The 16674-nt window shown below is 37.7% G+C and overlaps 2 protein-coding genes across 2 annotated transcripts; both read left to right on the forward strand.

Moving 5' to 3' along the window:
• Nucleotides 1-141: 141 nt before the first annotated feature.
• Nucleotides 142-5435, forward strand: LOC145209511 (multicopper oxidase mco-like). Its single transcript, XM_080079815.1, has 12 exons — nt 142-237; nt 505-636; nt 964-1163; nt 1347-1487; nt 1788-1992; nt 2485-2738; nt 3032-3128; nt 3874-3991; nt 4457-4605; nt 4725-4830; nt 5034-5289; nt 5381-5435. Exons 1-12 carry the CDS (start codon nt 151-153, stop codon nt 5433-5435), a joined length of 1800 nt encoding a protein of 599 aa, XP_079935941.1. The 5' UTR covers nt 142-150.
• Nucleotides 5436-7477: 2042 nt separating this feature from the next.
• Nucleotides 7478-16674, forward strand: LOC145227359 (laccase-like). The gene is made up of 14 exons (XM_080092356.1): nt 7478-7657; nt 7751-7935; nt 8375-8476; nt 8584-8715; nt 9122-9321; nt 9707-9847; nt 10113-10317; nt 12309-12562; nt 13177-13273; nt 13825-13939; nt 14423-14571; nt 14660-14765; nt 14920-15109; nt 15204-16674. Exons 1-14 carry the CDS (start codon nt 7555-7557, stop codon nt 15259-15261), a joined length of 2037 nt encoding a protein of 678 aa, XP_079948482.1. The 5' UTR covers nt 7478-7554; the 3' UTR covers nt 15262-16674.

A 16674-nucleotide genomic window follows, 5' to 3' on the forward strand; every position in this document is an offset into this window, starting at 1 on the left:
TGCTTGGCAATGTTCCCCTGCAAGTCTATTCTAAACGACGTGGTGTATGTTAGTTTATATTTTTTAGCCTATCTGCTATAAATCACGTTTGAACTGAACTACAAAAAAATAATAGCCGTTTTTGGACTTTTGCAGATGAACGATCTCACAATGCCGAATCCGAATTTTGGCAACAATCATTTGCGATTTCCCAATAGTTCAAATCTTCACACCCACGGCCTTCACATCTCAAGTGAGGTAGAAAGATCAAATGATATCTACATATAAAACAGGGTATCCCCTGTCCAGGCCCTAAATCAGACTAGTGTCTGGATTTCGATATTGTAAACCTACGTATGCTTTAAGCTTCATGACTTTCTGCTTAGTTAGATTTTAACTTCTTCCAAAATGACCTGGAAGCTGCTAGTTGTTAGTTGGAATACAGTTAATTGCTATAGTACTTACATACTGAAGAAATCAAATCTTGAGTACACGGAAAGCCCAAAAAATAGTTTGTCATTTCAGGTTCCAAGCGACAACGCTTTCGTTCACGTTTATCCTGAACAAGAATTCACCTACAAATATTCCATTGAAAATCTACAGCCGTCGGGCACTTACTGGTATCATCCCCACCTGCACGGATCAACTTTGTTGCAGGTTAGTTTCTTAAAACATTAACCAATGTTAAAAATGTCTACCACATAATCTACAGCATTAGAGAAGATTGTCATGGGTCAATACTGGCCGGTAATGAAAACATACGCATGTCTGCTCTGTCAGTAATGCAATGAGCCTGTAAACTTTGAGTGCCATAAATTTAGTGTTGAAAAATCAAAATGTTCTACGTTATGGCATGTTTTTATTAAAACTTATTAAATAAAGATACTCATTAATAAAATTTCTACGCAATATATCAATTTATTAAAGTACTGTGCATGGGGGAAAATTCTCATGTATTTTTTTTAGTTTACAAAAACTTTTTAGGTCCATAGCGGCATGGCTGGTTTGATAATAGTTGAGGACGAAATTTCAAGTTTGAGTGAAACACTCAAGTCGGCGTCCTGTCCGCTTAATTGTGAGCATGATGTACAACTTTTGTTTCAACCGCTTCTCCTCTATTCAAACATCCTAGAACGATATCAATTTTCTTCTATACAAGATTTGATAGGCGATTTAACAGACGAGTAAGAAATATGTGAAACGGCAATATTTTACACTTTTGATTTACAGCATTGTATTTACAACAACCTATATATTTTAAAATTGTGCTTAACATGGATCGTTTTAAGATTTTGGCGTTTATTGTTTGATTTTGGTTAGCCTTTGGTTGGTTAATTACTAAAATTTCTGCAACTTTACTCTTACAGTTTGGATCGGTACAATGTGTCAACCGGCGGGACATTAAAACAGTGGATCGAAGACGACAACAATGGAGTCGATTATTTCACAACAAACGGGAAAATCAAACCAGTACTAAACATCACTACAGGCCAACTCAAGAGATTCAGGTCTGGGATCATAAGTTTGTTATTTTTTCTAGGAAGTTAGCCGCAAATTGTCTGAAGCACAAAAGCATCCTAAATTTGAACCCTTGGGAAAAAGGATTAATTTAGTCTGTTAGTATATAGTTTGTATTGAATGTTATTAGCAAGACTTTCAACACTAGGATGTAAATGCAGAATTTTCGTCTAAAACCAAGAAATAATGATTAGCCAGAACCAAAAACAGTTACTTTATGCAGACGTGCCCTATGTCGCTTTGTCGAATTTATTTGCTTAAACAAAGTGTTTGATTTATTTTGTTGACAGAATGGTTAACGCTGGTGGAGGACCGACCCTCGAGTTGGAGGTAGTTGACGCCTCTAGTGGCGAACCTGCATGCGAAATCTATGAGATTGCCATAGATGGTGTTTATTTGGACGAAGCAAGGAAGCAAAGATTAAACAAAACTTTACTTGTGCCCTCGCAGCGTTGTGATTGGTTGGTTATGTGCAGCAGACCAGGAACTTACGTGGTAAGTTTAGATCATTGGCTCAAAACACTTTATGTTGTGACTTCTTTTTCATGTTTCGCATAAGATTCTGCTATATTTAATGCAGACTATGTTTTACAACGTTATAAACACAACAACACGTACATTATAACCGCGTTTATTGAAACAACCTATAAAAGTTTTTAGTTTAACTGGTGGCAAGAGATTGGGTACATGGGCTATAGTGTTACAGTTTTTTTTCTGCATGGGCTATAGTATTACGTCAATCCGGTTAATTTTAAAGTGATATAAACTAGAATCAGTATAATAAAAGCAACGCGATAAGTGTATAGTCACTGCATTGTCTAAAGTTTACCAAGAATAGATTTTTGTCATCCTGTTTGATTCACCATAGAATTTTAGATAATGTTTCCATCTTTGGTTTAAATCCGTTTCTTTTGGTTTTGGTAATCCGACATACAGATATTTGTATACCCACAAGGGAATTCAACAAATGTTTGACTTGTCACCCAGTTACGATCGAACCCAGAGCCTGCTGACGTAGCTTCTCTCGGCCCTGCTGTGCGTTGGAGCGGAACCCTTCTCACCATCAACGTCAATGGACCGGAAAACGCTACAGCGATTGACACGACATTGCCAGGGCGACCACACTTTATATCAGACTTTCGCAGCATTCCATCAGATGAAATCAAAGGAAAATGGATTTTGGAAACAAGCCCAACGTTCGGATTAAACCGAGAGAGATTCACTTGCGAAGAGCGTTACAGGTATTCAACATGTGCGTGGTTTATGATTTTAAAGGGGGAGGCAGAACCGTAACGTAATCGTCCTTCTGCTGTCATCATCCACACAAGCTCGCTGGCTGTTTTCTTTGCGATCAATGCACTTCCAAAACCTTGAACAAAGCTACAAGTTCATTTGGTGTCATAGCTCCTTTTTAAATGGACTGAAGGGTCCATATAGTTCTATATAACTTATAAGCTATTGCCATATAGTTCTTTTGTCTGTAAAGGTGATGTCCTACTCAATTTTTTTATCCCTAATAAACGATGTTTTTTAGATACAGAATGGAAGTGGACGTTCTTCAAGAGTGGCAAATTCTTAACACGTCGCCCTTTGTTGGGCATCCAATGCATTTACACGTCAATCATTTTCAGGTATGGCCAGTGACCAAACATCATGGAACATGACATGTTTTATTTGCCCGAGCGCCAAATTTGCTCTACGCCGACACGAAAAGGTTGTCTAATGAGATGGCTTGTTGCGAAAAATTTGTGTCGCCCGTTGTGTGACATACTTGTGACTCGGATTTTGTGACGCCCGTTGTGTGAAATACTTGTGACTCGGATTTGTGTCATTGTAATATCGCAAACTTAGTTGCTGAAAGGTGGCATCAAAATGATCTGATTGCAACCAAGTAGCTAACTAGGCCCTGAAGATGCTTTTTAACGAAATTAATTTGTTCTGTTTGACACTGTCAACTGATTTTAATCCGGAAATAAACATTTCCCAACTTGAGATAACTTTTGACGTAAACACTTTAGTAAATCTCGAGACATTGTTACACCCTTCGGACGTACACTCTTTTTCCTGGACTAGCCCCTGACCTTAGCTAGTTCAAATCACCTTGTTTTCAGAAAATTAAATGCTTGATTTTTCGCAATATTGTCAACCAGTTACTTTCTAATTGGCCATATATATACCCACTTGTTATCCTCGATAACCTTCAAGTCGTCCTCTCGGAACCATAGTAAATCGTAAGATGCTACTTTATAAATATAGGCTATATCTGGGATCAGAACGATTTTACAGTGTTGCTTGCAAACTAATTTTGGCCCAACACTCATTTCCCTGGAACACAGTAATATCTTTAGCTTAGTCAGGTCAATGTTTATTTTACAGGTAATTAATTTCCAACCTTACACCGGACCAGTGGGTGCAGTTGATATTCCTACACTCAGTTGGAAGATGTATGGGCAGGACAACGAGACTTGCTTCTACCAACATTTAAACTACAAGCGTAGGTTCACTAAACTAAACTCAACCACATGTTAGGTCCATTAAGAAATTGAACATCACGTATATTAACTGGACCGATATCTATTCATTCGGTACAGTATAGGACGGAGTTGTAAGCGTGACTCAATCAATAGGCCCGAAACTTGGCAGAAATTAGAATTTATACTCGATTGTGGTTCTATAATTAAACCTGAACCGTACCCTAAAAGTTTACACATCCGCCGCAAGACAAGTTGGTGCCTTCGGTTTGTCAAGAATGTATAGAAATATTTTGTTGGCCTAATCTGGACGTATATTGTTTTTGCCACACCGAGGTATTTTTTCTCCAAGTTGACATACACAGCTTCTGCCTTTTTAGTTTCAGCAGTGACTATTTTGTTACCACAAAGCTTTACTAATATTGGTCGAACCGCAGGGTGTTAATTTTTGATTTTCGTTTATCTACGTTGCTCGATTTTCTATACAGCGAATGAGAACATACCGCTTGAACCAAATCCCCTGCTGTTTTCCGGCCACTATGACCGCTGGGTGGCGGGAGGTGCAGGGACATTGGGTTACGCTGAAGCTGGAGAGTTTCGGGATGTTGTATGGGTTCCACCACTCTCCAACATCACAGTAAGTAATAATTTGTTAAGTAATATGCGCTACTGCCAGTGACTCTGGGTCTTTTTCACTTTATCTTTTAGCAATGTTACCAACTTCACAAACGCAGTTTCAATCTACTTGTTGTTTAGATCCGTTTTCTTCCTGATAAATTCCTTGGTACTGTTGTTGTCCATTGCCATTTTCTCAACCACGGAGATATGGGAATGATGTTGACTACACAGATCGTACCACAAGGTAAACTTTGGCCCAACCTTTCAAAGTTCATTTTTGATACATCTGGAACACATCCGCATCTGTTGCACACAGTCTCCGTTTTATATTGTATTTCTCGGCTTAGAAAACAACACATTCAATATCATTTGTTTTTATAAGACTTTCTAAAATCTAAACCGTTCACACATCTTGTAACAATTTCACTATCATTTTTCCACGCACAGGTGTGGACCTCACAGCAGTGATTGCTTCTGGTAATGCCTTTCCTGGGACGTGTAATGAGTGTGACACTTACCCTTTTCTCAATACAACCAACCCGTGTCCCAACACCAAACCTACAACAGACCAGACTAATACTCCTGGTGCAATATCAAGTGCTTCCCCTATGATAACATCAACTGAAGAAGTACCCATTGCTACAAGCCAAACAACGGATGGATTTTCAACTACGAGTTCCGCTCCGTATTTTGTTGTCAACAGGTAAACGTTTCTTTGTTGTATTTTTGTGTATGTAAAGTTTGTTTACGTTTTAACTGTTTATCTGGTATTACCCGCTATTATTTTCTTTAAGGCTTCTTCCCATCTACTTGCTTCCATTCGTATCTTACATGCTGATGATGACATAGTTAATGTGACCTGAACTACCTACTTTGTACAAACACCGCGCGCAAAACAATAATCATATTGTATATTTTAAAAAAGTATTGTGAAAAAACTAATTGTCTATACTTGTGTCCACAGTGGCATTTGCAAAATGGTCTGTTTTTGTTTGCTTTTTTAGAAAAGTTTATTGGCAAAATCCGGTGTTATTAAATGTTAGACTGTTTTATTCTAATAATGCTTTGTTTTACCATGAAGCATTGTTTGTTAGACCTCCAATACGCAAATATAACTTGTTTACTACGACTTATTAACTTTAAAATAAATCAAAACGAATTAGCCTACAAAAGTCATCAGCAATAACATTACGTACCTTTAACCCTAGACTGGTGGTTATTAGGCGGGTTGTCAAAACTTGGGTGTCATTTTCATTTTTAAAGGGTGCTGCCGAAAGCACTTTTTTAAGAGTATGTAATTTTAATTTGATCGTTACATAGCCGATAGTGCCCAATTGTAACGCTTGTAAGTTGAGTCAATATGTACTTTATTTTTTGTCCTCTGTTGTGCTGTACCTCAAAAAAGTTCAGAAACACTTCTGCAATCTAAAGATTGTCCCCAAAAAAGAAAGATGGCGCCACAATATACTTCCACGACAAGTTTCAGTCTATCGCCGAGGCGACTGCAGCTTTTCCCATGACAACATTTTGCAGAACATAATTGTAACGCATGACAAATTGTTGCAAAACAAACCAGATTCTGTACAATTTGTGGTCATGCGGAATGTGGTGTATGTTTGGCCAAGTGTAACACATACTGTCAACGACACAAAAAGAAGCAAAGCGATTAATCATTTTTCACATGTTTTTATTGTTAGCACAATAATGCACAAAACGCAATAAAACTGATAACTGAAAACTGTAGTGGAACATATAACCGCCATCATATCAAAATATATAAGTATATGCTGCATACTTTATATCGAATAAATAAATAAACGTTCTGGGTTAGCAATTTTTTTTCAAAGTTGTTACTGCTTAAGTTTAGTTGTTAGTGAACGTGAGGTAGTTTTTTACTTTAGAACAAAGATGGTCCGCAAACTTGCAAAACGACATCATTTTAAAAAAAATATAAGTTTAACGTTTAACCGTTTGTCCTATCCTGGAAAAATAGCCTATATAGACCAAATAAGGTTCAAGTAGTAATAAAAACTCGACCACAAGAAGCCGTGCAGTTGCCCACACCTAGTTTGGCACCAAATTCCATTTCCTTGTGGTCGAATTATGACCTATGCCAGTGTTTTCAACGTTGTTTGAGCCGTGGAACACTTAATGCATCAAAATAATCTTGCGGAAAACCAACGCAATTACAGTCTTAATTTTACACAACGAGTCTAATTATTACATGCAGAACAATAAATGAAGCAAATCGTAACAGGACAATAAAACTGATGAAAGTGGATGAATAAGTTCTTAAAAAATAGTAATGTACACCCATTGTGAAAAAAATAGCATTTTCAAACGCTGTTCAATGGAATAGTCAAACTACTAATTTCCATGCGGAACATCTGTAATCTTTCACGGTGATCCACCGGCTAAACACCACTAACCTATGTAATAACTCAAGCGGATGTATCGTGTTTTACTAACGTGCAGTACATGGCAATTTCACAAAATCGTTTTCCAAAATTCTTCGTAATCTCCTGCGCCCCAGCATGACCTTTTTGCGTAAACTGCCTCATGGGCGTTTTAAGCATGCACCAATGTAACGTTTGGACATTTTCCAGCAACGAATTCAAACGATTCTTTGCAAACTAGTTTTTTATAGAAAAGGAGCAAGATGGCGTCACAAAGAAGTTATTTTTCTACATGAGCGTTACATTTGCGCTTTTAACGTTCATTAGGGACAAACTGACAAGTGTATGTTACAGTTAAGTTTTTCAGCAAAGGAAGACAAATAAGTTTTTTTAGCAAAAAATAGAAGTTGAAAGATCAAATTTGTATTGGAGTTTATGTGTCAAAGTGACATGGCATCAAATGCGAAGTTTATTAAAACAAAATAAAGTTCATGTTGTGCCAGCCACAACTGCAATGCTACAACAGCGAGATTTTTTTCAAGGTAGTTTATACCCTGTTATTGCAATATAGAATGAATAAACACGTGATTATTGTTTTTGTCCTGATTGGTGTTTTGACTGTGACGTCAATCGGCGAATTCAAATGCAACTTTACTCATCCGTGTAGGTTAAAAGGTGAGTTGAAAATAGTGACAATTATTCAAATATTTCATAAAAATTTTTTTTTTTTAAATAATTTCTTCCCAAAGTTTAATGATGTATTTCCAGGAGGTGAATATTTGGAGCAACCGCGTCAGATTCGTTCCACAAACGGAAGCCTCACATTAACACTAACTGTGGATGTCGGCGATTTTAATGTGGATTGGTTGACATTGAGACGGCGAATGTATAATGGGTCTGTCGTCGGTCCTACTTGGAGCCTCAGGCAAGGAGATCATGTCAAAGTTAGATTGGTAAGATTGAAAGCGAATCCAAATCCGGTTTTATTTAGTTTGTTTTTTGATTAGATAGGTATTTTGTTGATTTTGCTTTGGCCAACACGAAGTGGCCAATTTTTAATTTGTATTTTAAAAGTTTGGAGAAATGTTTTTGTCGGACTTGTGCAATGAAGACCAAACATCTTGGTCAAATATTTCGATAGATAGTATAGCACAATTTATAACCCGTGGGTGTCAGTGATCATGTTGGAAGCAATTAGTGCTCGCGTAATTATTTACAGCCCCATGTGCAAGAGTCGAGCCTGTTGTGGTTCTTACGTCATCACCGCTATAGTTTAGTGTTATATGCTGCAAAATGGCTTTTTTCCACACAGTTTATCTTCAACACTCGATATGCATCACGTTTAGTGTCCAAAAGTTAATCACAAAAACTCAAAATATTTTGTATTTACAGGTAAACAAACTGACGTATCCGAATCCCGAATTCGGCCACAACAAACAGCAATTTCCCAATAGTACAAATCTTCATACACATGGCCTCCATATATCAAGCAAGGTAGACTAGGCAACGTAGGTGAACCACCGTGTACATGGAACCGATTCTTCATGTGTTTTATTTATTTGTTTTATTCTTTTCAAACAAATAAGACTTATTGTTGTCAGGCGCCAAGTGACAACGTTTTTATACACCTTCACCCTGGACAGGAATTCAACTACAAATATTACATTGAGCCACTGCATCCTTCTGGTAGTTATTGGTACCACGCCCATAAACATGGGTCAAGTTTACTTCAGGTGGGTTGACTGACTTTTGAAACGAACGTATTTTTCCTGGGTTTTAGCACCTAAAGTATAGCTACCGACTTTTTGCGCAAGCTAATAAGGACTGGATTTGCTTTAATTGCTCTGTTTGGCCCTCGCAAAAATTTGGTAGTACAGAATTTAGAAACAAATAACATTAAGTTACAACGTTGTAGCAAAGGCTGCAGCAACCGCAATAACGTCGACAAATTTTAACGTCTAAAAAATGTCAAAGTAACATTTATTTAAATTAGAATTCCGTTCACTATATATACAAGCATTGGTTAATTATCACATACTATGGGACATATTATAATAAAGACTGCTGGAAGAGCTAAAAAATGTTGATACAATATGCATCTATTTAATCTTGATTCACAGAAACTTTTTCACTATTTAGGTCCATGGTGGATTGGCTGGTTTTATAATAATTGAGGACGAAATTTCAAGTTTGAGTAAAACACTCAAGTCGGTGTCCTGTCCGCTCAATTGTGAGCACGATGTTCAACTTTTGTTTCAACCGCTTCTCCTCTATTCGAATATTCCACGAATGTTTAAATTTACCCGCATTCAAGATCAAGTTGGCGATTTAACTGACGAGTAAGGAGTGTAACCTGTTGTTATTACAGCTTACAACACAATATGTAGCCACAATAGCTTTATCGGTCTTATTTCGCCAGTAATTTGGTAGTTTGAAACACTATGTATACGTTTCTGTTCAAAAGTTTAATGATGAAAATCAAGGACCTTTTTTATCTATCGTTATTACGCGAGGCTTGTTTCGCGCCTTTTTTATCAATCTATTACGTGGTTCAAGTAAATATAAACGGATATAACTGATATGGCCTTCATATCACTGATCATGTCATGAGCATTTGCCGAAACGTTCGAACAAGCATGTCGCTCTTTACGTCCATTTGGGCCGTTATTTACATTATTAAATTTGGTATTTGTTTTTCTTATTTCCGCTCTTATGCTTCCCTAGTTTAAATCGGTACAATGTGTCAACTGGTGGAACATTCAGACAGTGGATGGAAAACGATAACAACGGCGTCGATTATTTTACAACAAACGAGAAAATCGAACCAGTCCTAAACATCACGACTGGTCAAGTTAAAAGATTTAGGTAAATCGAATGTAGGCGTATGTAGTTGTATTTGTTCTGCGCTTATTGATGTTAACTGTTAGCAAATTGTTCAAAACTAAAAACAAATTCTTCAAGTACGATTTGCATGTTCTTACAAGTACGATTTGCATGTTTATAGATAAAAGTTAATGTAAAAAAAAATCTCAACATAGCCAATTGCTTGTTTCAATACCACACTCGGAAGCGCAGTTACAAGTGCAATGCGGTTTTTGAAGTAAAGTGGTTATTTGTTTCGGTAATACAGACTGGCAAATGCTGGTGGAGGTCCCACCCTCGAAATTGAATTGATTGACGCCTCTAGTGGCAAACCTGCGTGCGAAGTTTATGAGATTGCTATTGATGGAGTTTACTTGGATGAAGCGAGGAAACAAAGATTGAACAAAACTTTCCTAATGCCGTCGCAACGTTGTGATTGGTTGGTTATTTGCAGCAGACCGGGCAAATACATGGTGAGTGAGTCGTTTCTTCAAAACTTGTTTTACTTACATGCTTTTGAATGTATTTTATGCATTTATTTAAAACATGTATTTCTTGCCAAAGTCCTTCTGTTCGCAACCAGAATAATCATAGATATATATCGTCAACAAATCAACAAAGAGTTTTAGCGCAACCGCAAGGCTCGGAGACGTGATTTCATTTTAGGCCCCTGTGTTTAAACATTGCTGCAATCCTAAGGTCCAACTTGTTGAATTAAACCGAAATCAAGTACTGCAGGACTGGTTACAATTGTCTAACACAGGGGTGCACAACCTGCGGCCGTGAACATGTTTGGTAAAATATATGTACTGGCGGCCGTGACGCAAATAAAACTCTTTTACTAAATAGGTTGAGTTTTAAACTGCTCCAAACAGTTTTTGTGGTACTAGAAAGAGTATTACCAGCCTAGTAGCCATATACGTCAGACTTTTTGTATGTCTATTGTGTGCTAACAATGGAAACAAAACAGGTACCACAAGCATCACAGTATACATTATGACATCATAAACACTTAAGACTGATCTTCATACTGTACAGCAAAATCCGTGCTTTTTGGGTGCCATTAGATCAGTGGTTCCCAACCTGGGGTTCGCGGACCCCCAAGGGGTCCGTGAGATGGTTTTAGGGGGTCTGTGAAGGCAAACAGTACCATTAACTAACAGTACAATATTTTTAAGTTTCCAAACCGTTTTTACAATCCTGCATACAAGTGCAAACTGCTATTTAACCTTTGGATCAAGAAAACTTTTTGTATGATTGTTACCTCCATTGTTTCATCACAACACACATGAACAATATAACTTATGGTGTGTAGTGCTTTGTTTCAGGTATTGTACACCAGGAACTGTATTTCTTTGTTGCATTGACTGACTGTTACATTTGGTAACAGGGCATTTATGCCAAAATGACAGTTTGATGACGTCATAACAGCTTCGGACGCTACCATATTTAGCCTTCGTACGGTGCTTTTACGCTTCGCTGCTTATAGCTGACCAGGCCGTTCTCTTGTTTTATGTCCGCTAGTTTCCTTATTTCTCTCAGTCGCTCACACCTCTTTAAGTGGAGGAGATCGCTATTTCTCTAAGTAATCTCTTTGTTAAAGATCGCACGATTTCCCAAGCTATACCGACATTTTTGTGAGGCCTTGCAAAAGGCATTTTTGGTGTATATAATCTGTTGCTTTGCTGCTGAAGGGCAGTTCTCGTTGTGTCTCATCCTTTTCGTGTAACAATCATATCTAACGTGTATCGAATCTAATATCGAATTAACATTTTGTATATACATCCTATAGTAATCAGAAAGCAGTTGTGCCTTGTTACAGACGTGATCAAAGGTTTGACTCTTCACAGCGGTAAAATAAGAACTCACGAGCGATCTATTTTCAATAGGTAGTAACAATCAGTTGACAGCCCGATTAGCTCACACATTAATCGAATAAACTGTTAGATAATAGGTCGCAACATTGCTGGTGCCCCGAGTGAGGAACGAACTCACGACCTTGAGATTGACTGTGAACGTTAATTAAAATTCTCCCCCAAAAGCAAAGTATAATGCAGGAAACAAAAACATAACAAGACTAAATTACTTAGGGGGTCCGCGGACCTATAAAATTTATTAAAGGGGTCCGTGACTACAAACAGGTTGGGAACCACTGCATTAGATGGTTTATATATATGATATAAACCAATTTCCTTACATCAGTAATTTTAAAGCAAAAATAATCAGGTAAATGGCGGCCGTTGGTGAAATAAAAATCTGCGATGCAGCCGTTCTAGCAAAAAGGTCGTGCACCCCTGGACCCTAACAATACGGCATCCAGCTTGACGGCGAAAGCATTAAGCAGGCTTATTTCGTCCACAGAAAATAGTATCCATTCCTTCCTTTGGGTTTCGGTCAGAAATGTTTCCGTTGTACCCAGACACACGAATGTTTTTAATATTAATGGAATGAATTCTTTTTGTAGTTGCGATCAAACGCAGAAACCGCAGACGAACTTTCAGTTGGAGACGCAGTGCGGTGGAGCGGAACTCTTCTTACCATAAACGTCAAAGGTCCAAAAAAGTCCACAAAAATTATCAAGACGTTGCCAAAGCGACCAGATTTTCTATCGGACTTCCGGAACGTTCCATCTGAAGATATCAAGGGAAAGTGGATATTGGAACTAAGTCCGGCATTCGGGTTAAACCGAGAGTACTTTACATGCGAGCAGTATTACAGGTATTTAATGGAAGTGGTTATGGTGTATCTATATCAACGTTTTTTAAGTGGAGTGCCTAAGTAGGGTTCGGGCTTGAGTTTTAACATACGAGATTATTTGGCCATACTTTACACTCCGTATCACTTTTGCAGCAATTTTACCTACTTTAGGGCCTGATTTGTTTGTTTTTAAAGGGTTCGGGCCCCCAATTTCAGGCCCGCATACAACTTTGAAACGAAATGTGCTGCGAATTATTTGTTTTGCAAAGTGATGAACTCTCGTCCCATATGTTTCAGGGCTAAGATAATTCTCGGTCACATTTTGTTATTAAAGGCAGTCACCCCTATCATAGATTATTTTAAAAAATGCTTCTTTAAACAGTGTGTATTCTCTGCAAAGTGGTACGTTAAAAAAAGTGTGTCAATTCGACGCAAGTTTAAAACGTAAAAAAATTCCAAACAACTATTAAATACCAACACACCATGAGACGGATTAAGTGCAAATAGATCTGCTTCTGTCAGTTTTTTTTAACGAATTGTTAAACTGTAAGCTACTTGAGTAACAAACAAATGTCTGTTTATAAACGTGGCCGCTAACGAACACGTTAATGCATCTTATTTGTTGTTTTGCTTAGATACAAAATGGAATTGGGCGTTCTACAAGAATGGCAAATTATTAATACGTCACCCCTATTTCCCCATCCAATGCATATGCACATCAATCACTTTCAGGTAAGGCAAGCATAAAGTTGACGCACAGCTGACATACTTTATGAAATATGTATCTTTAATATCAGTGTATCATAAGCACGAAATACTTACCGATTTGTTGCGTAGAGTAATTTGGTGTTTTTTAATCATAATCATAACTACCAAAGTATGGTGTATATAGAATACATCATGCAGACGTTTCGACAATCTCTGTTGTCATCATCAGTGCAGGTTGTCAATCGACTTATTGTTGAAACGGCCACATGGTGTATTCTAGGCAGTACTTTGGCAGTTATGTTTATGATTAAATTACTTTCAAGTCCGTGTATGGTGTTTCTAAGTGGGGTTATTTTGTAAATTCAGATGCTAAATCAAGTTAGGTTGGCCACTGATAACTGAAATGTGTGTTTGTTATTTGAACACCGACGAACCAGCAAATCCCAAGACATTGGCTAATGGGAAAGTGTAACTTGGGTCGGAAAAGTTATACACCATTTTCTAGGCTCCTTTGTATAAAAATGCAAAGTATTTTTTGTTAGGCAATGCTTATATGGTCATGTTTTTATTCGCAGATAATCAATTTTCAGCCTTACAGCGGACCCATAGGTGCACTTGATTTTCGTACATTGGAATGGACGATGTACGGACAGGACAATCAGACTTGTTTTTATCAACGCTTCAACTATCGTTAGTTCTTCTTGAAAGTCTAAAAATTTGTCAAACCACGGTAAAACGAAAACAAAATCAAACCCTTGTATTTAACTTATTACAGGGGTCGGCAAACTTTTTTGCACTGCGAACCGTTTTTGAAAGTGAAATTTTATCGCGCATCGATCTTCAAAAAACTACAAATATTTAGAAATAAAAACGCTTAAATTAGTTTATCATCCCCGGGATACATGGGCAAAATGTTTTATAGCATTTAACCTAAAAAATGATACGGCCCGGTAACAATTCCTCGCGGACCGGCGGTTGCCGACCACTGCCATATTACACAGCGCAGAGTTGGTTCGAGTCCTTAAGGGCCATATATGCTTCGACATGAAAAATGTGATATTTTGTTCTATATATTTCCGTCTAAATGTAAAAAAGGGTGAGCTATACTCGGAAAAATCAATATCTTTAGTTATAAGTGTAATATGCAATCATAATCCTTAAGTTATTACCCAGCAAACGACAACATACCGCTTCCATCCAATCTTCATCACTTTTCCGGTCACTATGACCGATGGGTGGCGGGAGGAAAAGGGACATTAGCTTATGCTGAGGCTGGGGAGTTTCGAGATGTTGTATGGGTTCCACCTCTTTCCAACATTACAGTGAGTTACTTTCCGACACCACGGTACCTTTACAAATACCAGTAACACTAAATAATCAACCGCCATATCAAATCTAATTGCTGTTCAGATCCGTTTTCTTCCACGTAAATTTCTCGGTACTGTTGTTGTTCATTGCCATTTTCTCAACGATGGAGATACCGGAATGACTTTGACCACAGAGATCGTACCACAAGGTTGGAGAAAACGACAGTTTAAATAAAGTACTATAAAATATACAACTCAACCTCACACAAATCTTAACTCATTCTAACATTGGTTTTTATTTGTTTTTGTTTTTGCACATTTCTAAACAGTTACTCTTATCTTAGACATTTTTTTCGTTAACAGGTTCAGATCTCTCAGCAGCGATAGCATCAGGTGATGCCTACCCTGGAACTTGTAATAAGTGTGACACTTATCCTTTTAGCAATGCAGCCGACCCATGTCCCAACAGCAAAACTATAAGTACCGTAACAAATGCTACCCCTACGATTACATCAACTACGAGTTCTGCTTCAGTTCGTTCCATCAACAGCAGGTAACCGCTCTTTATAATTCTAATCAAGTTATCCAACCTGCTCTTGAAAGACTTTAACTGTAACACCGTCAATAACAAAAAACATTTATTAAAGGTTTCTTCTAATCTACATGCTTCTGTTCGGAACTTACCTGCACTTGATGATAACTTAGTTGACAACTTGAACTGCCAGGATGCAAAAGAAAAGCCGTGTGCAAAACAACAACCAGATTTTACGCTGCTGGAAATATTGTGTAATACCTAATCGTTCAGATTTTGTGCTCGAATGCTTAAAAATATACTACCGTATTATGCACTTTTCACAACGAATCCATAGATAAGGTTGCAAAACCTTTACCCCGACTCCAGAGCCATATTGTCGATATGATCGGACTTTTCCGCCTTTTTCGCCTGTTCAAAAAATGATGCCTGGCAAAGAGTTTTTTATCGTTCTCGCCAACCACCCTACAAAGTGGTTTGATTGGAACTGTTTCAAAAGAAATTTAAATTTGTCTTGATAGTTATTTCGGCGTCGTCTAATAACACTCTTTTAGGGAATCCTGGAATGCAACTACTATGGCTAATAAGAGAACTGGCAAGTTCATTTATACTTTGGTATAAAGTTATCAGTAAATGCTTACAAAATCTACATTACATGAAGAAACGCACCATGTCATCGCAAATGTTCGTATAAAAATGGAAATAGGTATAAAGTTGCTAACAGATTAGCTGAATTTACACCAGACGGGGTTTGCGGCAAGCGTCGCGTTTTTTGCGTTTGGCGGCACACGGTGTGCTGTTTAAACAAAAAGCGGAATTCAGTGTCACGTCATAAGTCATAACCGTGTTTAATACATGTAGAATGTTGATTTATTAGATTTTGCAAATCACTTCGGCAAAAATTATATTTTACTTGACATTTGCTAAGCAGATTATGTAAAAATTGTGTATTGTACCGTACAGGACAACTATTTTTCTTGAGACCGCCAAGCTACGGATTATTGTACGTACCCAATGCCCATGGGTAGAGCTACTAACACTGAGCTTCACCTTTGGCCCGACCTGGGAACTTCTGGTAGGTGGCGCAAAAGAGCATAGGCGTTTATGGTGCTGACTCAGCAATTATTCTTACCGGAAACCCAAATTGCTATAACAGCACCATAAACGCCTATGCTCTTTTGCGCCACCTACCAGAAGTTCCCAGGTCGAGCCAAAGGTGAAGCTCAGTGTTAGTAGCTCTACCATGCCCATGTAGTTTCTAGTTTGTGCCTGTGGATTTCAAGTTTCGGTGAGTCGAGGTTGGGATTTGGAACTCGCTACTCGAATTGCTGTGTCTACTTTTTTGATTACGGCTGATTGTTCTCAAATGATACGACATCTCACGGTTATATGTGATAATATAGACTCGTTAGGCGTCAGTGTCGTATTACCCACGTACACAATTTGAAACAAACTTTTTTTCACATACATTTTGTATTTTTTGTACACGTTTGTCGCTAAGTCAACGATTATTTGATTGATATTATTTAAATACTTTTTGCAATATTATTTAAATATCTTGCTGATGTTTATTGCATTTTTTATGT

Source organism: Phallusia mammillata, chromosome 1 (assembly GCF_965637545.1).
Source record: "Phallusia mammillata chromosome 1, kaPhaMamm4.hap1.1, whole genome shotgun sequence".
In the NCBI taxonomy this organism is placed as follows: domain Eukaryota; kingdom Metazoa; phylum Chordata; class Ascidiacea; order Phlebobranchia; family Ascidiidae; genus Phallusia; species Phallusia mammillata.